Here is a 22,788-nt window from a genome sequence, read left to right on the forward strand (position 1 = left end):
ATAACGTGAAGCTAGTGCTTTAAAAAAATGAGACAAACGTCAAGTGTAATTTTATTGCTTACTTTATTGTAAAAACACACGGTCTACATATAAAACAGATACACAGGCATGAAATATTAGTGCCGAACATGGCAAGCCTTGCTGAACTTTGAAAATAATGTTAGTATGATTCGAGCAGCATTCATCTTTACTGACAAAATATACATCTAGGTTTGAGTGGATTGTGTTGCATATGTTGGTTTTGCCTGTTTTTACTTAATATTTTTTAAATATTAATGCCAAGGGGTTTTAACGTAATGGACTGGATTTAAATCGGGGGAGGTCCACGTTATAGCTCAATTTATATTTAAAGGCGACGTTCCCACGGTACTTCCGCGACAAGAATTGAATCCAGCCCTTGTACAGTTTCATGAAATATTTTACTCCATACTGAACGTCAAATCAACACTAAGATACTCAGTTTATTTTAACAGATTTGCACGAATTAAGTGGTTTGAAAATATCTCATTAGCCTCAATGTTGCTTATCTATTTAGTTTAAAAAAAGTTACTTTCGGCTTTGCTATTTTTTGTTGTTGTTGATGCTTAACTTTTTTTAGGGCTAGATTCTATCAGATGCGCACTAGCCAACAGCCGCATTAAAGCTGTCAAATCCACAAGCGGCTCCCGGCGTTATACCCAAAGCGGACATTGCCATTGGCTGCATGGAGACGCATTGAGAGAAATCCCATGTAGCCTTGTTTACAAGTTCGAACACTGGATTGTGAGATGTAATCTAAACCTCGATTAGGCTGATAGAAATGCTAATTTTGTTTAGTGATTTTCAATTTGAGCATCATTATTTCTATATAGCCTACACTTTCTCTTTCTGAACTTCTATCGCGAGTGAGACGAGTACGGCTTCGTGACAATGATCACAGGAGAATTTGTTCACCGATTTGACAGCTCCAACGCAGTAACACCTGACGCAGCCAAAACTCAAGACACCACTGGTCAACACTTAATCTGATTTTTATCAATTTTATTGGTAAAATGTCATAGCTCTCATATTTATCAATTTCATCACTAGGGAGATTGAACAGGCTCAGAAAGGTAATACTGCTGATATCTTGGAGCTACAATATAATAACCTCTGGAATGTCTCTTTAAGCACTTGAAACTATCTTTACAGATTTCCAATGCACAAAGTTATTTATATCGATGGCAACCCTTTAATATGTCGTGTTGAAAGATTAGAATCAGCACTTGTTTAAAGACTATGGAATGTCTTAGGAGTAATGTCATGAATGAACCATAAAAGACAACGTCAAAGTTCATGCATGAGTCGTAGTACATTCCAAATGACCTGAGTTCATTGGTTATTCAGGGGACCTGAAACAAGGCTATGTGGGGACATTGTGCTTTGTAGTTGGCTGTGTGGTCACTTTCAGATAGTCTTTAAACTAGATTGAGACCTGAAATAAGTTTTTTTTTGTAACTGTAGGACATCCCAATAGAGTTTTTAATATAAACAGGCATGATATTTTATATTAAAAAGCTTATCCATGCTGTAATATTGGCTAGCAACACAGAACAGCTAAATAAGCTGGTTAGATAAACATTTTCAAAATTCAATAAAATATGTTTCTCTTGCCCATTGCTTAATTCACTTATTTTTTTCTCAATTTCTTGAATTGATTTTTGATAAAGCTGATGATTGCTAAAGAACACAATACATGAAACAATCGAATCTACCCTCTGAATAGAAAACAAGTCTTTCTGGAGGATTTTGCCTGCCACACCTTTCAGAAGAGAAGGCTAGGTTAGTAAGGATAGGCCCTCCTTGCTGGCTAATGATGCGTTAAAGAGCCATACTCAGCTAGCCTGGTTCCAGATCTGTTGTGCTGTTTTACTACCTCCTATGGTCATTGCGACCATAGGAGTTAGCAAGACAGCTCAAACTGATCTGGGACCAGGCTAATGCTCAGAAGCTGGACTGTACCTGAGAACTAGCTGGTAAGAAGGATGTGTGTAGTGGAACAGGGATCTGTAGACAGGCCACCTGGGACCACTGCTGTGCTTGTCAGTTCACCTGTGTCTGTGTTAGTGTCTGGGCTCAGACTGTCTGTGCTGTTCTCTGAGCTTGTGTTGGTGCCTACGCCTGTGTCTGAGCTACTGACCATGTCTGTGCCTATAGACGAGCTCCAGTTAGTGGAGGCCAGAGTAGTGAAACTAGCGGGTGTCATGGCGTCCTCGGGCCATGTGCTGCTTCTTGCATGGAGACCAGGGCTGGGTGAGGTTGTGGTGAAGTGGGAGGAGCAAAGGAGTTTGACGGGACAGAAGGCGGAGCCCCTGGGGATGAAGTTCACCTTGTTTTTGTCTGGGCATGAAAAAAGAGGGAAGCCTCTGGAGACACCAGACCTGGGGAGGAAAAGTGAGGGAGAATGTCTTCATCTTTTTATCATCACATACCAAAGTGTGTATATGAAACACCTAGAGTGAAAGAGTCCTACAGATGTAGGATCTTAATTTGATCATTCCGTTGCAGGAGAACTAAATGAAGATCCTACATCTGTAGAGTAGCATAAGGACACGATCAGACTAATTTTTTAAATAAACTAAAACATGTAACACTATGAAGTTGAGAAGCACTTGAATTAGAAACACCCCTCAATGTAGTGAAGAAGACTTACACCATCTCTTCAAACACTTTGACCCTCTCACACCCCTCCGGAGGCTCCCGTTTGAACATGTAGCTGTTGTTGGGTTTGGGAGAGGTGGCAAACTTGGGAAGGGGAGAGCCGCAGCCGCTGTCTGAAAACAGAATGAAACATGTAAGCAGGTCAGTGTGGTGATCTTATGTCCCTATAAGGGAACATGTGTTAGAGAGCTGTTGCCTGTAGAAGACAATGTGAGTCACATAATACGGCACAGTATTAATATAGCGTGAGCCATTTATCATTAACCAGATCCTGATCACTAGGCTCCTGAGCAGAGTATGTGAGCGGAGCATGCCCAATTTGATTGGAGCGTGGAGCAAGATTCCCCAAAGGCTGGAGCACTGGCCTTCTCGCCCGCTCCAATTTCACTCCAGTAGCACTCACTTCACGAGCTCAGGGCATGCCCGCCCCTGCATGCATTTATAGTCTACTTGTATGCTGCTAATAACCCCATGCTTCAGCTACTGTCATGGAGTTCACTAAATATTTTCATAAAGAAACTGATAGAACACACAGGTGCTAAATCAAGGTGACTTACAAAGATGAGGACCAATAGCAAGAGAAGGAGTGTAGTGCTGTTGTGTCCACAACTAAAGAATAATTGTGGAATCTGAAAAGACACTTATCCCAAGAGTATGATGTGTACTTACTACATGCACATGCTAAAAGAAAGGAAGGAGGTGGGTAGATAACTAAGTGCATCATTGTAGAAAGTATTTCTAAACTAAAAATCTGATATTTTAAACGTTTCGTTCATTTTTGTTCTATTATCTATTCAATAGGCCTGGCATATTCCCACGTTCAAGGAGCTTTCCATTTTGATTGGGTTATTTCGCCTAAAAACCTTTAGGCCTACCTATAAAAATAAATTCAAAAACAACTCTGCATCTCTGCCCAGCTTGGCAAGAGTGGCCAAAAGGGTGTTTAGCATCCCCAGTGGCTCTGCAAGTGTGGAGAGGATATACTCCGCTGCCGGCCAGCTGGCTCTCCAGACACCATCGCATGAGTCTGAACCCACAGACTGGCCAAACTCGTGTTTCTAAAAATGAATTCCAAAGCACTAACAAGTCATTTTTCCTTTAATTTGCATTTAATTCGAAGTAAGTCACAGCCTAAATGCACAATTTATAGACTATAATGACTTAATACAACAAAATGTTGTTTAAATGCTGCGCGCTTTATGTCCCGACCAGCCTATCGTGTCGAATTCGCAAATGCTTCACAACGTACTTCTTTGTAGGCTATAGCCTTGAAATAATATAGCCTAAATAATTCATTTTTGTTCCTTCTTAGGCTCCTGACCTATTTAGAGTGTTTATATGCTGTTTAACATTCAAATCCATATGGTTTGGTTTCAACACTTAAAAAACAATTGGCAGGTCCAGATAATCACAAAAATAAATGGGTGTTGGTTAAATTGTGATTTTAATTAACGGCGCGAATTTGGAACTGGAGTTTTTTCCCCCGTGAGCGTAGAACGTTTTTTAGTGGAGCGGTTGGAAAAGACATGGAGCGGTGAGCGGGATTTCCAACCGCTCAACTACGCTCACATACTCTGCTCCTGAGACATGCAATGGCTGTTGAATGTGTGCCTTGAACTACAGTAATAGATCATGCAAGCCAGAAAATACATCTGAATGGAGTACCTTTGTCAAGCTCTTCTGCAGAGCAGGGGCTGCCTTCTGGGGAGTGGAGGGGGTCAGGGGTGAAGGGGCAGGCCCAGGGGCTGGAACCGCCACTAGAGGGGGCCTGGGTGTCCGTGTCACGTGTGTCACCGCCATTGCGATGAGGCTGAAAGGGGGCGCGGCGGCCATCCAACACGTCCAAAGCCTGAGAGGTCAGAGGTGGGGATGGAGGGACAGGATGAAGGGATGAGAGGAGTGCGAGAACCACAGCAGGGCACTATATAATTCACAGTTATTGATCATCATACATAAGTTAATTCAATGCATTCAGTTAATTTCAGTATTATCACACTGCGCGTAAACTCCAGTATGTGTGGACGTATTTGAATGACAAGCAGAAAAGCGAATACCAGAGCAGATGATAATGTATGATACTGTATGAAAATGTTCAGAGCCCTTCTGCTTGTGCTGTAGGGTACAGCTGATTCTGAGCAGAAGAAGACTTGCTGTGCTGCAGGTCATAAATATGTGTGTGTGTGTGGGTGCGTGCGGGCACTCACGCACACGCTTCAGGGAGACCCATTTCGCTAACCTGTCAAGGTTTACTGCCCTACTTCACACACAATTTACAGCTCTACTCAACTCTCAGCAATTTAAATCCGTGTGTGTGTGAATACAGTGTGTGTGTGTGTGTGTGTCCACCTGTATTCCCTGCTTCCAGTCCTCTCTGATGAACACATTCTCCAGCTCGTGGTTGATGCCCTCCACACTGCTAGGCACTCTCGATATGAGGGACTTTGGCACTGGGATGTTCGACAGGGCTGTGGAAACCACCTTATTCTGGAAAACATGGCAAACCAAGGGTTCAGTTATATTTTGTTAAGTGGTAGAAATGTTTTGTGGCTTTTCTATGATCATTTAAAAAAAGACATCTTGTCAATTGTATGCTCTCCCCAGTATTTTAGTGTATGGTATCGCTATAGAATGTGATTTATGTGAGGTTAAATTTTAAGTTAAATGACATTAAAGTGAGGTCAACAATAATATAGGCTAGATTGTGATCTACCACCGGTGAAAGTCATGCCATGTTAAAGTCAGTTTATGTTATTTTTCCCAGTGCTTTGTTTACAGTTGCTCAGTGTCTGTTAATGAATGAACCCCAAACACAGAAAGTACTGGGAACTGGGAATGCCCAGACATGTCTCCGCCTCTTCCTCATCTACGTCTATGGTCAGAATAGGGACTAGAGCTCTTTAAATAAAACACACACACACCTCAAATTTGTTGGTACCCCTCCACAAAAAACGATGAATACACAATTTTCTAATTGAAACTGACAAAAGTAATTGGCGTCCACCATTGTTTATTCCATATTTAATAGAAATCAGACTTTGCTTCAGATTTTTTATTTCATCATAATATTGTAAACAATAAAACAAATAAATTGCATGGACAAAAATGGGACATTTAACCTAATACAACCTTTAGAGGCAGTCACTACAATCAAACGTTTTCTATAGCTCCCAATGGAGACTTCTGCACCTGTTAACAGGTAGTTTGGCCCACTCTTCCTGAGCAAACTGCTCCAGCTGTCTCAGGTTTGATGGGTGCCTTCTCCAGACTGCAAGTTATAGCTCTTTCCACAGATGTTCGATAGGATTCAGATCAGGAATCATAGAAGGCCACTTCAGAATAGTCCAATGTTTTGTTCTTATCCATTCTTGGGTGCTTTTGGCTGTGTGTTTTGGGTCACAATCCTGTTGGGGGACCTGCGACTGAGACAGAGCTTCTTGACACTGGGCAGTACGTTTCGCTCCAGAATGCCTTGATAGTCTTGTGATGTCATTGTACCCTGCACAGATTCAAGGCACCCTGTGCCAGGCGCAGCAAAGCAGCCCCAAAACATAAACAAGTCTCCTCTCCTCCATGTTTTACTGTAGGTATGGTGTTCTTCTCTTTGAAAGCTTCATATTTTTGTCTGTGAACATAGAGCTGACGTGACTTGCCAAAAAGCTCCAGTTTTGACTCATCTGTCCAAAGGACAATCTTGTCACTATGCATTTTAGCAAATTCCAGTCTGGCTTTTTTATGTTTTTCTTTCAAAAGTGGAGTCCTCCTGGGTCTTCTTCCATGGAGCCCACTTTCACTCAAAAAGCGACGGATGGTGCGATCAGAAACTGAAGTACCTTCACCTTAGAGCTCAGCTTGTATCTCTTTGGCAGTTATCCTTGGTTCTTTTTCTACCATTTGCACTCTCCTTCTGTTCAATCTGGGGTTGATTTTCCTCCTGCGGCCACAGCCAGGGAGGTTGGCTACAGTTCCATGGACCTTAAACTTCTTAATATTTGTAACTGTTGTCACAGGAACATCAAGCTGCTTGGAGATGGTCTTGTAGGTTTTACCTTTACCATGCTTGTCTATTTTCTTTCTGATCTCCTTTGCTTTCTCTGGTCCATGTTCAGTGTGGTGCACACAATGATACCAAACAGCACAGTGACTACTTTATTATATTTATTATTAAATTATATTTGTGTGGTGCACACAATGATACCAAACAGCACAGTGACTACTTTACTCTGGTCCATGTTCAGTGTGGTGCACACAATGATACCAAACAGCACAGTGACTACTTTACTCTGGTCCATGTTCAGTGTGGTGCACACAATGATACCAAACAGCACAGTGACTACTTTACTCTGGTCCATGTTCAGTGTGGTGCACACAATGATACCAAACAGCACAGTGACTACTTTTCTCCATTTAAATAGGCAGAATGACTAATTACAAGATTGGAGACATGTGTAACTAATAAAATAAACAAATTATTTTGAAATATCACTATAATCCAATTATTTTTTATATTTTCTAAGGGGTACCAACAAATGTGTCCAGGCCATTTTAGAATATCTTTGTAGATATATATATATATATATATATATGATGTGTTCAAATTTGTTGGCACCCTTACAGCTCATTGAAATATTGCTCAATTCCTCCTGAAAAGTGATGAATTATTGCCTTTTCTATATATAGATATTATATTTATATATTTATATATATATTTATATATAAATATATATATATAAATATATATTTATATATATATATATATATATATATATATATATAAATATATATTTATATATATATATATATATAAATATATATATATATAAATATATATATAAATATATATTTATATATATATATATATATATATATATATATATATATAAATATATATTTATATATATATATATATATATATATAAATATATAAATATATATAAATATATATTTATATATATATATATATAAATATATAAATATATATATATAAATATAAATATATATATAAATATATAAATATATATATATAAATATAAATATATATATAAATATATATATATATATATATATATATATATATATATAAATATATATATAAATATAAATATATATATATATATATATATATATATATTTATATATATAAATATATATTTATATATATATATTTATATATATATAAATATATAAATATATATAAATATATAAATATATATTTATATATATATATATTTATATATATATATTTATATTTAATATAATATATATAAATATAATATATATAAATATAATATATATAAATATAATATATATAAATAATAAATATAATATATAAATATAATATATATAAATAATAAATATAATATATAAATATAATATATATAATATATATAATATATATAAATATAATATATATATATATATTTATATATTTATATATATATTTATATATATAAATATATTTATATATATTTATATAAATATATATATAAATATATATATATTTATATTTAATTTATTATATAATTTATTTGCAAATGTTATATATATATATATATATATATATATATATATAGTCAGACCTATATATATATATATCATTTGCAAATAAATTAATTAACCTCTAGTGACACCCCATCCTGTGAACGGGACCATTGTCATCATCTGACACTAATTAGCATAACGCAACGGACATAAATATGACTAGAAAATATTCCTATTCATGAAAATCACAAGTGAAATATATTGAGACACAAGCTTAGCCTTTTGTTAATCACCCTGTCATCTCAGATTTTCAAAATATGCTTTACAGCCAAAGCTAGACAAGCATTTGTATAAGTTTATCGAAAGCCTAGCATAGCATTTTGTCCAGCTAGCAGCAGGTAACTTGGTCACGGAAATCAGAAAAGCAATCAAATTAAATCGTTTACCTTTGATGAGCTTCGGATGTTTTCACTCCCAGTTCCCCCAAAAATATTTTTGTAGGCGAAATAGCTCCGTTTCTTCTTCACATTTACAGTTTTGGAAACTTTAGAGTGTTTTCTATCCTAAGCTGTCAATTATATGCATATTCTAGCATCTTGTCCTGACAAAATATCCCATTTACTATGGGAATGTTTTTTTCCCAAAAATGAAAAATACTGCCCCCTAGTCACAAAAGGTTAAAAATCCTCCTATATATATTGTTCAGGCATGTTTCCTGTCATATGAATGTAGTCAGACCTCTTGTGTGTGTGTGTGTGTGTGTGTGTGTGTGTGTGTGTATACATACATACATACATACATACATATATATAAATAAACACAAGAGGTCTGACTACATTCATATGACAGGAAACATGCCTGAACAATTGCTTGAATTGTGCTGCACAATTCTGCATTACAGCAAACCCACATTGTTGTTTTGGAAGGACATGTTGCCTGAAGCAGAAACAGCCTGGCACCCAGGCTACCAAAACCCTAGTTTATACATTTACAATCAAGTATTATCCATAATAAGAACTGCATTTATTTAAGGTTGTACATGATACGGTGACACTGCCACTGTGGATATAGCATTGGGGTAGATACCATACCATGCCCTGTTATCTGGGTGGCAGACACAGGGAGGCAGCAATAAGGTATAACTCACCTGGGGATGGCATGTGGTGCTGGTGTGTAGTCCCAGCTGTTGATCTCGGTCTTTGCTCTGGCGGCTGACCTGTTTACTGCGCTGGAGCTGCAGCCTGAGTTTAGCAATCTGCTGGGGAAAGAGAGTGGGTTTACTTCAGAGAAAATGAATGGTTCTCAATTGACATTCAAGGTAGCCTTGAATGTACTGCATGTGCTGTGTAGCCAACACTTCTATTGTTTCATGCCATACATGGCAGAGAGGTGGCTAAAGCACAAATAGACTGGACCACCAGGCTATATTTGAGGTATAATTCAATAGAATATGCCTTTAGAAAAGGTACAAAGCAATATGTAAGGGATAATCATAAGTGAAGTCAAAGGGTTATTATGTTTCTGTACTGGTTATATAATCATAACATAATCAGTTCTATAAAGCAGACTAAGGCGAGGTCTTTTAATGCTGATCTTATAATCCTGGCGATACAGTACACAGAAAGAGTATGTCTACTCTATAGGATGCCCTTCCCTGCATGTCATCCATACAGGTTATTATAGTACAGTATCATGTCATCCATGTAGGTTATTATAGAACAGTTACCAAGTCATCCATAGAGGTTATTATAGAACAGTACCATGTCATTCATACAGGTTATTATAGAACAGTACCATGTCATTCATAGAGGGTTTTATATAACAGTACAGTGTGGTTAGCCTGGATTGATTTGCTTTGAGAGTACATGATAGGAGTCAATTAGAGGTCGACCGATTACTCAGAATGGCCGATTAATTAGGGCCGATTTCAAGTTTTCATAACAAACGGAAATCGTTATTTTTGGACGCTGACTTTGCCAATGTAATTTTTTTGACAACTTTATTTAACGAGGCAAGTCAGTTAAGAACACATTCTTATTTTCAATGACGGCCTAGGAACGGTGGGTTAACTGCCTTGTTCAGGGGCAGAATGACAGATTTTTACCTTGTCAGCTCAGGGATTCAATCTTGCAACCTTACGGTTAACTAGTCCAACGCTCTAAACCACCTGACTCACGAGGAGCCTGCCTGTTACGCGAATGCAGTAAGAAGCCAAGGTAAGTTGCTAGCTAGCATTAAACTTATCTTGTAAAAAACAATCAGTCAATCATAATCACTAGTTATAACTATACATGGTTGATGATATTACTAGTTTATCTAGCGTGTCCTGCGTTGCATATAATCGATGTGGTGCACATTCGCGAAAAAGGCCTGTCGTTGCTCCAACGTGTACCTAACCATAAACATCAATGCCTTTCTTAAAATCAATACACAGAAGTATATATTTTTAAACCTGCATATTTAGCTAAAAGAAAGATTAGCAGGCAATATTAACCAGGTGAAATTGTGTCACTTCTCTTGCGTTCATTGCACGCAGTCAGGGTATACGCAACAGTTTGGGCCGCCTCATTGGGAATGGATTTGCCAGACTTTTATGTAATTATGACATAACATTGAAGGTAGTGCAATGTAACAGCAATATTTAGACTTTGGGATGCCATCCGTTAGATAAAATACAGAACGGTTCCGTATTTCACTGAAAGAATAAACGTTTTGTTTTCGAAATTATAGTTTCCGGATTCGACCATATTAATGACCTAAGGCTCGTATTTCTGTGTGTTATTATGTTATAATTAAGTCTATGATTTGATAGAGCAGTCTGACTGAGCGATGGTAGGCACCAGCAGGCTCGTAAGCATTCATTCAAACAGCACTTTTGTGCGTTTTGCCAGTAGCTTTATGACTTCAAGCCTATCAACTCCCGAGATTAGGCTGGTGTAACCGATGTGAAATGGCTAGCTAGTTAGCGGGGTGTGCGCTAATAGCGTTTCAAACGTCACTCGCTCTGAGACTTGGAGTTGTTGTTCCCCTTGCTCTGCATGGGTAACGCTGCGTCGAGGGTGGCTGTTGTCGATGTGTTCCTGGTTCGAGCCCAGGTAGCGGCGAGGAGAGGGAAGGAAGCTATACTGTTACACTGGCAATACTAAAGTGCCTATAAGAACATTCAATAGTCAAAGGTATATGAAATACAAATCGTATAGAGAGAAAGTCCTATAATTCCTATAATAACTACAACCTAAAACTTCTTAACTGGGAATATTGAAGACTCCAGCTTTCATATGTTCTCATGTTCTGAGCAAGAAGCTGAAACGTTAGCTTTCTTACATGGCACATATTGCACTTTTACTTTCTTCTCTTGTTTTTGCATTATTTAAACCAAATTGATCATGTTTCATTATTTATTTGAGGCTAAATTGATTTAATTGATGTATTATTTTAAGTTAAAAGTGTTCATTCAGTATTGTTGTAATTGTCATTATTACAAATAAATAAATATATTTTTTAAATCAGCCGATTAATCAGTATCAGCTTTTTTTGGTCCTCCAATAATCAGTATCGGCGTTGAAAAATCATAATCGGTCAACCTCTAGAGTCAATAGTGACAAGGCAATCCATATGAGGTTTCTGAAGATGAGAAAGAACAGGGTAGTGTAAAGTTTAGTGTATTAAAGGGCTGCACGATATGTCTGCTCCAGACGGATAAGAGAAAGCCATGACAAAATTCGTTTTGGAGGTAAAAGTGCTCAAAACATATTGGCTAACCATTTAAAACAAAGAAAAAGATGAAGAACTAGCTATAGGATGATAAATACCAGAGGTTTGGGGCAGGTACACCTGACTAGCGCTAGCTAACGCTATCTTGTCTTTTTTTAATCAATACTTCGAGTCAACAGTATCGATATAAAATCCCCAAAAACAATGTTGCGATACTCTACTGCCTTGAAACTCAACTCTGGACCTTGAAGCGAGTTCCAATGTGTTTTTTTGTTCCCCTATAATCAGGGACTGATTTAGACCTGGGACATCAGATGGGTGCAATTCATTATCAGGAAGAACAGAAAATCCAGACCTTGTAGGATAAGATTTTAATACACCTTCTTACTGTATAGTACCACTCACTGTTGGGTGGGAGGATTTGGCTACATATCACTGGGTCAGTTAAAATAATACATTTCATTGACAATATGTAAGACCATATGTCAAATCCAAATGTACCTATTGCTACTTTTATATGCTACAATGGGTGACTTAGATGATTAGTATCTTTAGAAACATGTACTATATGTTGCAATATGTAACTACATGTACATACAATACAATAGCATATCATCATAATCATGTCAAGAACAAAAAGAAACATCTCAACATAGTGAGAGAACATTCCATCCATTTAGTGTTTATCGCTCATCTAACAACAGGCATATCTTATGTAAGTCAGTCCACTTCAATACAGCTGTTTTGCTCTTGAGCAAAAGCCAGCAGACTGTAACACACTTAAATATGGGTTGTTTGCAGGAGGACTAGGCCTTTATGGAGTTAGATAAGGTTCATCCTTGTCACTAGAGTATCAACAAGGCCAAGCTGAGAGGGAAATGATATGGCTGTTACACCCTGCAGACAAGTTCAGTGCCTGCTCCCCCATTCAAAACAACCAGGCCCAACGAGATGCGACGGACTAGACTACAGAGGGAAAGGAAGGTTAAATAAAGACTGTGGTCTGGAAGCGCTAGAGAACTAATAGCTCAATGTGGTCTCCAACTAGCCACTAAGTCAGCCAGGCTACGCACACGGAAACCGACCTTCAGGAGTGTAATATTTAACTGAACCTCGTATCCTGACAAATAAAACACATTTCAAGTAATGGCTGAACCTCAAAGCCCTGACAAAAACTTGTTGGAAGTTTAGTTGACTATGCACATACAGCGCAGATCCAATAATGTCAACAATACAACTCTCGCTGGATGTTTTGTGACAGACCAGCTATTCTGGTCTAACACTCAACTCCTCAGAGTTATGGTGTTGACATTGGTTACAGTATTGGATTACAAATAATAGGATAGCGCTCCGTACAGTTGTTTTGACTAGGGACATAGGTCATGCAGAGAGTGTGTAGGCTAGGCTATATATGCTAGGAAGGTTGAGTGTGGCACCTACCTCTTTGAGATGGTCTGCACTACCCCAGGAAGCTGACCGCTGGTGTGGGCTTCCCTGCTCCCCTCCAGCCTCCTCTATCCACAGACCAGATGTCTGAATCACACACACACACACACACACACACACACACACACACACACATAAATATGCATACTCTAAGCAGTGGATAAACAAATACACCCATATCAGTCCCCATCATTTGTATGGAATTCAGGAAGACTGAGAGACAAGAGAGGTGGGTGACAGCAATCATCACCCCTGTGCCTTCGCCAGCGATGCACACATCTGGAAACAATCAAACGAGTCAAAAATTGTATTTGCGGGATAAAGATGGTTGCATCTCACCAGAAGCACAAAACAGTAATAACATGTGTGATAGCTACTACTTAAAGTTGTATCCTTACTTATTTTTAATGGCAATCCATATTAGGACAGACTGCCAAAGGCTACTTTGTGGTTGGTGACTGATATACTACATACTAGCTGGTAAGTCTGTGGGAAATGGCTGCTCTTTCTCCACTACAGCAGATAAAGAAAAGTGCTCTAGTGTCTACAAGAATGCAACCTTTACATAAATAATGAAATGGTTAACTTATGTAAAACATATGCAAAAAAAGAGACAGGATGTTTCAAAAGCATGTATGCAACCATGATGCACATCCCCTTGATTATGCATATCAACAGTGACATTGGTCCTCCAAGGAGTCGTGGTCAGTACAGTAAAGGGAAGAATCTTAAATGTCAATGTCCTCGTACTGCCTTACGTTTGACCCTTGTCGAAAAACAAAACATCCTCTATAACGCACAACGTGACACAAAAGAGCCACTTTATGATATGTAATATGAAGAACACTAGTGAAGCATTATGGCTACTGGCACATTGCTCTTCAGAAAGGACAAACAGTTTAAACGGGTGCTTGTGCTCCAATAAAGAGGCCACTATGCTGGATGGCAGATATGTTTTTGTACATGACTATGGTATTGCTGTGGTGTTTGATGCTAGAGCCAAACATTGAGGGCTGAATGAATAGTGAAAGGAATGTTTCCAATGCTAAGTGCTAACTGCAAAAAGTTATATTGAGATGTTAAGTAATATGGGTATTAAAACATTTTAGCCTAGTTCTACTAAAGCCTGCCCTTCAGCAAACAGTTAAAAGGGTACAATAACATAGCAATGCTTACACCATAGGCTACTTATCTCCATCATCATTGTAATAACAAGTGAAATGTTTATTTTTTTATAACAAATTAAGTGTCTGCAACAGTGTAAAGGCGCCGACAGAGTTGGTCGCCTCGCTTCACGTTCTTAGGAAACTATGCAGTATTTTCTTTTTTAAATGTATTCATTCTTACACCGTTTCCCCAGGAAATCTTAAGTCTTATTACATACAGCCGGGAAGAACTATTGACCATAAGAGCAACGTCAACTTCCCAACATTACAACCAGGAATATAACTTTCCTGAAGTGGATCCTCTGTTTGGACCACCACCCATGACAATGGATTGGATCTCAGTAGACGACCCAAAACAACAGCGCAACAGAAGGGGCAGATGGAGCGGTCTTCTGGTCAGGCTCTGTAGACGGGCACATCACTCCCAAGTATACTACTCGCCAATGTTCTGTCTCTTGACAACAAGGTAGACGAAATTCAAGCAAGGGTTGCCTTCCAGAGAGACAGAGATTGTAACATTCTCTGTTTAACGGAAACATGGCTCACTCGGGATACGTTATCAGAGTCGGTACAACCACCCGTTTTTTTTATGCACCGTGCCGACAGAAACAAACATCTCTCTGGTAAGAAGAATGGCGGGGGGTGTATGCCTTATGATCACACCTTGACTCGTTAATCGTAACGACATACAGGAACTCAAGTTCTTTTGTTCACCTGACCTAGAATTCCTTACGATCAAATGCCGACAGCATTATCTACCAAGAGAATTCTCTGATTATAATCACATCCGTGTATATTAAAACCTTCCCCAACCAGAAACCGTGGATTGATGGCAGCATTCACGCAAAACTGAAGGGGCAAACCACTGCTTTTAATCATGGCAAGGCGACTGGAAACATGACCGAATACAAACAGTGTAGCTATTCCCTCTGCAAGGCAATCAAACAAGCTAAGCGTCAGTATAGAGACAAAGTAGAGTCGCAATTCAACGGCTCAGACACGAGACGTATGTGGCAGGGTCTACAGTCAAATATGGATTATAAAAAGAAAACCAGTCCCGTCGCAGACACCGACGTCTTGCTGCCAGACAAACTAAACAACTTCTTTGCTCACTTTGGAGGACAATACAGTGCCACTGACACGGCACGCTACCAAAACCTGCGGGCTCACCTTCACCGCAGCCAGCGTGAGTAAAACATTTAAACGTGTTAACCCTCGCAAGGCTGCCGGCCCAGACGGTATCGCTAGCCGCGTCCTCAGAGCATGCGCAGACCAGCTGGCTGGTGTGTTTACGGACATATTCAATCCATCCCTATCCCAGTCTGCTGTTCCCACATGCTTCAAGAGAGCCACCATTGTTCTTGTTACCAAGAAAGCTAAGGTAACTGAGCTAAACGACTATCGCCCCGTAGCACTCACTTCAGTCATCATGAAGTGCTTTGAGAGACTAGTCAAGGACCATATCACCGCCACCCTACCTGACACCCTAGACCCACTCCAATTTGCTTACGGCCTCAATAGGTCCACATACGACGCAATCACACTGCAGCTCAGCATTAGGCAGGAGGAAGCCTAGTGGTTAGAGCATTGGAATCCCCAAGCTGACAAGGTAAAAATCTGTCGTTCTGCCCATGAACAAAGCAGTTAACCCAGTGTTCCTAGGCCGTCATTTAAAATAAGAATGTGTTCTTAACTTAATTGCCTAGTTAAATGTAAAAAAAATGTAGCACCACAGTACCCTAAAAACTCGTCATTAAGCTTGAGACCCTGGGTCTCGACCAAGCCCTGTGCAACTGGGTCCTGGACTTTCTGATGGGCTGCCCCCAGGTGGTGAGGGTAGGAAACAACATCTCCATCCCGCTGATCCTCAACACTGGGGCCCCACAAGGGTGCATTCTCAGCCCTCTCCTGTACTCCCTGTTCACCCATGACTGCGTGGCCATGCACGCCTCCAACTCAATCATCAAGTTTGCAGACGACACTACAGTGGTAGGCCTGGTTACCAACAACGACAAGATGGCCTACAGGGAAGAGGTGAGGGCCCTCAGAGTGTGGTGTCAGGTAAATATCGGCAACAAAACAAAGGAGATGATCGTGGACTTCAGGAAAGAGCAGAGGGAGTAGAGGGAGCACCCCCCATCCACATCGACGGGACAGTAGTGGAGAAGGTGGAAAGTTATAAGTTCCTCGGCGTACACATCACGGACAAACTGAAACGGTCCACCCACACAGACAGCGTGATGAAGATGGCGCAGCAGCGCTTCTTCAACCTCAGGAGGCTGAAGAAATTTGGCTTGTCACCAAAAACACTCACAAAGGACACCTACACCACCCGATGTCACAGGAAGGCCAAAAAGATCATCAAGGACAACAACCACCCGAGCTAATGCCTGTTCACCCCGCTATCATCCAGAAGGCGAGGTCAGTACAGGTGCATCAAAGCTGAGACTGAAAAACAGCTTCTATCTCAAGGCCGTCAGACTGTTAAACAGACATCACTAACATTGAGTGGCTGCTGCCAACATACCGACTCAAATCTCAAGCCACTTTAATAATTAAAAATTGGATGTAATAAATGTATCACTAGTCACTTTAAGCAATGCCACTTTATATAATGTTTACATACCCTACATTACTCATCTCATATGTATATACTGTACTCTATGCCATCTACTGCATCTTGCACAAGCATTTCACTACACTCACATTAACATCTGCTAACCATGTGTATGTGACCAATAACACTTGATTTGATTTGTTCACAGAGCTCCCAGCTATGTTTATCTCAAGGCTCTTTCATCGACTTAGTTTTTTCACTTCCCGGCCTGCCTTGTGTGTTTTGTGGGGTTGTGTGCCAGGTGTCGTGCCAGATAATACTCTGGTAATTTACTTTCACAGTCTACAGCCCATGTTAAATTATTCTCACCCCACTTAAAATCCTGTTTGATTTCCCAGCAGGGATACTGAATGTCAATGGATTTACAATGGCATTCAAGTTGGTCTGTTTAGTTTACATGCTGAGGCAAGAGTATAGAATGCCACTGCTATCATTTGGTCTGATTTGAGTTGATGAGGGCATTACGTTCTGGTTCTGTGACCTTGTTGGTCTTCTGATCTACAGCCATCTTACAGTATGCACGTCTAAAACATGAGGAACATTTTCGAGAATAGATAAATATCTTTGACTAAACACTTATTATGGATTTAAGCTGCTTGAAGAACATGGAAAGAGTTGTAATGCATAACTGCTCACTTTAGACAACAAGTAAAACATGCTGAGTTGATTGTCATCGATAATAGACCGTCCACATCCTGCCTGTGTAACACAATTCTAAAAACTAAGATTAAGTCAGTCTTTAGTCTGGTGTGTGCGCGCAAACACACACCAGACTAAATCATTGCACTCTGTCTGTCTGTCTGTGTGCCCATGTATGTGTGCGTGTGTCTGTCTGTTTGTCTAATCTTCATACAGACATTCTCTGTGTTCTGTAACCACAGGGTCTAGGGCAGACAGATCTATCCCGGAACAGTGATTAGCATATGTATGGCCCTCCGCTCCTCACTCCCACACAAAAGCAGAAGGGCCAGCCACGAGGGCCAGGTGGTAAGCAGTGGGATTCCTCTCCTAACCCCAACCATCGCCTGAGGGACAGGTGCAAACAACTTCACCTCCACAGAGAGCTGCATTACAGCTCTGAAAAGAGCACGTCTCTAGATTGTGTGCTACAACAAAGACTTTTTGTCCCAGTTTTTTTTGCTGATGCAGTGTTACAGGCGATTTGAGGTATTGGGAGATCTTGTTAACAGGAAGTAGCTAGTCTGTGACTGTACTTGGGGAGTTTGGGCTTTTCCTAATCAAAGTGGTTTAAGTGAAGCAGTCCACACCATCATTAGGGGAACGTTGATTCTATATGTAGCAACTTGAACCTGGAGGCCCACTCACCACTTCCAAAGACTACACAAAGAGCCCCAAGGTGAATGAAGGGTTAAAGGGAAGAAGCCATGTAAATGAGGCTGGGCGGCGCTCATTCAGCCACATGAAAGGATTCTATTAGGACGGACAGCGCGGCCATGGTCAATGGCCCTGCAATCATCATACATATTCAATATGGGTTCATAACCACAAATCTGCCCATTCTCAAACTGCATTGAACTCTCAATCACGTTGACCAGAATAGTGAGTGCTGACGTGTGGGCTGCTACCCAGGAAAATTGTAGTCAAAATAAACCCAGTATGTGTTTTTCTGAATATAAATTTTATTTAGAAAACATATGCTTTTAAAGAAATGATTATAATGTGCATCATTAGCTTTTATGGGTCCTTTGGCCTACAGTTACCTGTGTGGCTTTGTCTTTCATGCAGGAAGGGTAGGGTCCGTGGGAGTCACGAGGCCACTGGCCTGCGAGGTACGGCCCCATAATGGCGTCCAGGGAAGATGTACGCCGGATTGCACTGGAGCTACGCACCTGCAGTTTGGACCTCTCTCCTACATGAGCGAGGGGAGAGCAAGGGTCAGGATAGGACACACACACACTGTCATACTGAACAATTGGCCCGGAACGTCTTGTTGTTTTCCATAAACGTCTCTATTGCTAACCTTATTGACTATCATTGCTCTACCGTGATATATACTAGGCCTAACTAATCTGGCTGTGTTGAAGCTTAATCTGATGTCATGGGAGCTGCCTTCTCTCAGCCAAAGTAGTTAAACACACACCACCCACATAAGAACTCATAAACAACCACACCATAATTAACATCAATATGGCCTGCATTCACTCAACATTCCTCCTGCAGTAACTTACAGTAAAGACCCAAACACAGAAATGCCCTGTTTTTCTAAAGAAGGGAGACATGGAGGAAATGAATGAAAGAATAGGCTAGTAAGCAGTATTATGCTTTGTAATTGTTGAAAGTCAATGAGAGCTCCTTGTTTTCCATATCAAAGAGCTCCTGAGGGGTGAAGCAGGTGACCAGGGTACACATTCTTCATTCAATCTGTTCCTTGTCTAAGTGCATATGCAGTGTTCCTTTTCGATACCACTACACACCACCTAGGCTCTAAAGCCGAGATGATCAGCCAGGTCTGAGCATATCAACCAAAATGTTGGCTAAGTAAGTAAACCCAATAACCTAGGGTAAACTATCTGAGGAAAGGGGAGTGGATTTCCATCAATATTGTTCTAGCCAAAGTTCTCCAAACACAGCATGCAAATTTTGCCCAAGTGATTTTCCACTGTCTCTCCACTTTGCTAAATTTAGGCTCAAGAGCAAAATAAAGTCAGATCCTTTCCCGGCTTTTAGTATGCATACGGTCCCTCTCCCTATTTTCTAATCAACCTTTTCAAAAATAGTGAACTTTCTACCAAAGTTGACAGATTTTGGGCTGGGTTCTAGGTTTAACAACAAGCTTGTTTTCCAATTTACTCTTACTCTGCAGTTTGGGGACGTGTGACAATGAGGCAGGCCATTTCAGCACAGCTGGCACTTTGAGAGGGAGGGGGAGTTTCTTTGTTGAGACCATTGGGAAGGCCTGGTGTGGGGATGATGTTATAGTGTGAACCTAAAGATCATGTGGTGGAATGTCACCCTCTTCCATGGCCTTCACCCTGGCCTGTAGTTCTTGCGACCCTTCCCCCACCACCTAGCTCAGATGAGTGATGCGAATGAACACAGTGACTGACTGAAAGGAAGATGTCCACTGGTTAACTTCTCCAATGTTCCAATCACAAAGCTGCATGGCTGACAAGGACACAATGTATTGTCCACTTCAATGTTTAACCTTAATTTGTCAGATGCCTCGAAGGATAAAACCACAAATTCACCACAAATTCCATTCAGTGTGTTTGCTGCAAATAACCTACAATTCCGAGGAAACGGTCAAATAAAAACAGCTCCATATTTCCGTTTGACAATGGAAGATGAACAATACATCTACACTACCATTCAAAAGTTGTGGGTCACTTAGAAATGTCCTTGTTTTTGAAAGAAAAGCTAATTTTTTGTCCATTAAAATAACATCAAATTGATCAGAAATACAGTGTAGACATTGTCAATGTTGTAAATTACTATTGTACCTGGAAACGGATGATTTTGAATGGAATATCTACATAGGTGAACAGAGGCCCATTATCAGCAACCATCACTCCTGTTTTCCAATGGCACGTTGGGTTAGCCTTTTAAAATGATAAACTTGGATAAGCTAACTGATCATTAGAAAACACTTTTGCAATTAAGTTAGCACAGCTGAAAATTGTTTTTCTGATTAAAGAAGCAATAAAACTGACCTTCTTTAGACTAGTTGAGTATCTGGAGCATCAGCATTTGATTACAGGCTCAAAATGGCCTAAAACAAAGAACTTTCTTCTGAAACTCATCAGTCTATTCTTGTTCTGAGAAATGAAGGCTATTCCATGTGAGAAATTGACAAGAAACTGAAGATCTCATACAACGCTGTGTACTACTCCCTTCACAGAACAGCGCAAACTGGCTCTAACCAGCATAGAAAGAGGAGTGGGAGGCCCCGGTGCACAACTGAGCAAGAGGACAAGTACATTAGAGTGTCTAGATTGAGAAACAGATGCTTCACAAGTCCTCAAGTGGCAGCTTCATTAAATAGTACCCGCAAAACACCAGTCTCAACGTCAACAGTGAAGAGGCGACTCCAGGATGCTGGCCTTCTAGGCAGAGTTGCAAAGAAAAAGCCATATCTCAGACTGGCCAATAAAATATTAAAATGGGCAAAAGAACACAGACACTGGACAGAGGAACTCTGCCTAGAAGGCCAGCATTCCGTGGCAACATCAATATTTGGCAGGAGAGCCTGCCTCAGAAACAGGATTTAGAGTGGTCTAGTCTTCCATCTCCCCTTCAGTCTACCCTTCATCTGCTTATCACCTGAAAGGAACAACGGCTCAGGCTGAACCAATAGACATGAAATGTCACACCACTCACTTCCATTCTCCATAATATAGGGCTCACAATATGTTCCCGATGTGTACAATACAGTACAGTTGAAAGGGAGTAGGTCATACACCTTTAACCTGACTGTTTGTTCAACAATGATTCTCAGGGTCTACAGCCCCTTTACAACCCTTAAGCATGTCTTGCTGCCAATGATCTCCTCCCCCTTTCTGTCAATATTCCAGAAGCAGCAGGCGTGTAAGAGGAGAGGACACTATAAGCTTCCTTATTAGTGATGTACTGTAGTAGAAGGCCTTCTTCCCCCTTTTATGTAACTCTGGGGCCATATATTCAATCAAAACCCAATATGCTAGTGAGTTTGTTTACAAATTATTGATTATATGAATCCTAAATCAGAAAAAAGCCTAATCATGTGTTTGACTTACCTTAGAAACCTAGGGCCCTTTTCCATGTCAAGGTGACTGAATAGGGCCCAGTCAGTTAATCTATCAATATTTGTAAAAATAATTAGGATATAAAATGCATAGCAAACCCAGGAATACAAAAGGCCAGCAATCTCTTGACCATCACCAAGAGCAAGCAAAATGGTGCATTTATCCTGAATACATCTACATTGTAGCATGTGGTAGCTGGATAATATAAAAATATTTTACCTCTACAAACGGGTGAGTTTGGACTCCGGTCAGGTGAGTGCGAGACCCTATTTTCAGGAGACAGTCTCTGTCTCGTGGCGCCAGTGCAATTTACTCCAAGATTCAGTGTCGCACTTGGGGGAGATGACCCGCGGCTATTTGTCGGTCCATTGTTGCCTCCAACAGAGAGAGGCAAAGAGCGTGTCGGGCTGCTCTGGCCCCCGCGTAGGAGCTGGTAGGGCACGGTAGCACGGATGGGGTGCAAACGGCAGCTGTTGGATAAACTGGGGGACCCTGCATTGCTACGTCTGACTGTGGACTGTTGTTGAAGCGAGTTGGTGGGAACTGACATTCTGCTGCTTCGTATCACTTTCAGGAAAAAAATCGCCAAGATATCCGCTTCTGGAAAACAGAGGATAAACTTCCTTTAATTTTAGCTCGTATGCTGCTCGAGCTCATTTTGCAGCAATCTCGCATCTTGAAAAGGCGAATTCTACTGCAATAACTTACCTGAAGAACACTAAAACAAGTCTTCTTTGTGCATGTTTTGTCGATAACTTTAAATATATGTTGTTTTACAAACTTAATTTATACAGTTAGCTAAACATATTCCCTAATCTTTGGCGCTTCCCTACCGTCCCCATGTCCACTGTAACTGACAGTTGTATCCGCAAGACTACTGGCTGATAAACCTGGGCGGGCTGCACTCTTTAATTCTGATCATGTGGTTGGACAGCTAAATTATACA

At 40.2% G+C, this 22,788-nt stretch overlaps 1 protein-coding gene across 2 annotated transcripts; it reads right to left on the reverse strand.

The window, feature by feature from the left end:
* Nucleotides 1-44: 44 nt before the first annotated feature.
* On the reverse strand, nucleotides 45-22,720 carry LOC109902084 (glucocorticoid-induced transcript 1 protein). 2 transcript variants are annotated; one of them, XM_020498157.2, is made up of 9 exons: nucleotides 22,551-22,720; nucleotides 22,062-22,442; nucleotides 18,822-18,970; nucleotides 13,312-13,404; nucleotides 9,305-9,415; nucleotides 5,026-5,163; nucleotides 4,345-4,528; nucleotides 2,672-2,792; nucleotides 45-2,399 (listed from the first exon to the last, which is right to left on the reverse strand). In XM_020498157.2, the coding sequence occupies exons 2-9, from the start codon at nucleotides 22,390-22,392 to the stop codon at nucleotides 1,988-1,990; spliced, it is 1,539 nt and encodes a 512-aa protein (XP_020353746.1). In that variant the 5' UTR covers nucleotides 22,393-22,442; nucleotides 22,551-22,720; the 3' UTR covers nucleotides 45-1,987. The 2 variants fall into 2 exon arrangements, with proteins under 2 accessions (XP_020353746.1, XP_020353747.1); XM_020498158.2 differs by having other exon boundaries at nucleotides 9,305-9,412; nucleotides 22,551-22,719.
* Between the last annotated feature and the right edge of the window lie 68 nt (nucleotides 22,721-22,788).

The sequence above is a fragment of the Oncorhynchus kisutch genome, linkage group LG13 (assembly GCF_002021735.2).
Source record: "Oncorhynchus kisutch isolate 150728-3 linkage group LG13, Okis_V2, whole genome shotgun sequence".
NCBI lineage: Eukaryota > Metazoa > Chordata > Actinopteri > Salmoniformes > Salmonidae > Oncorhynchus > Oncorhynchus kisutch.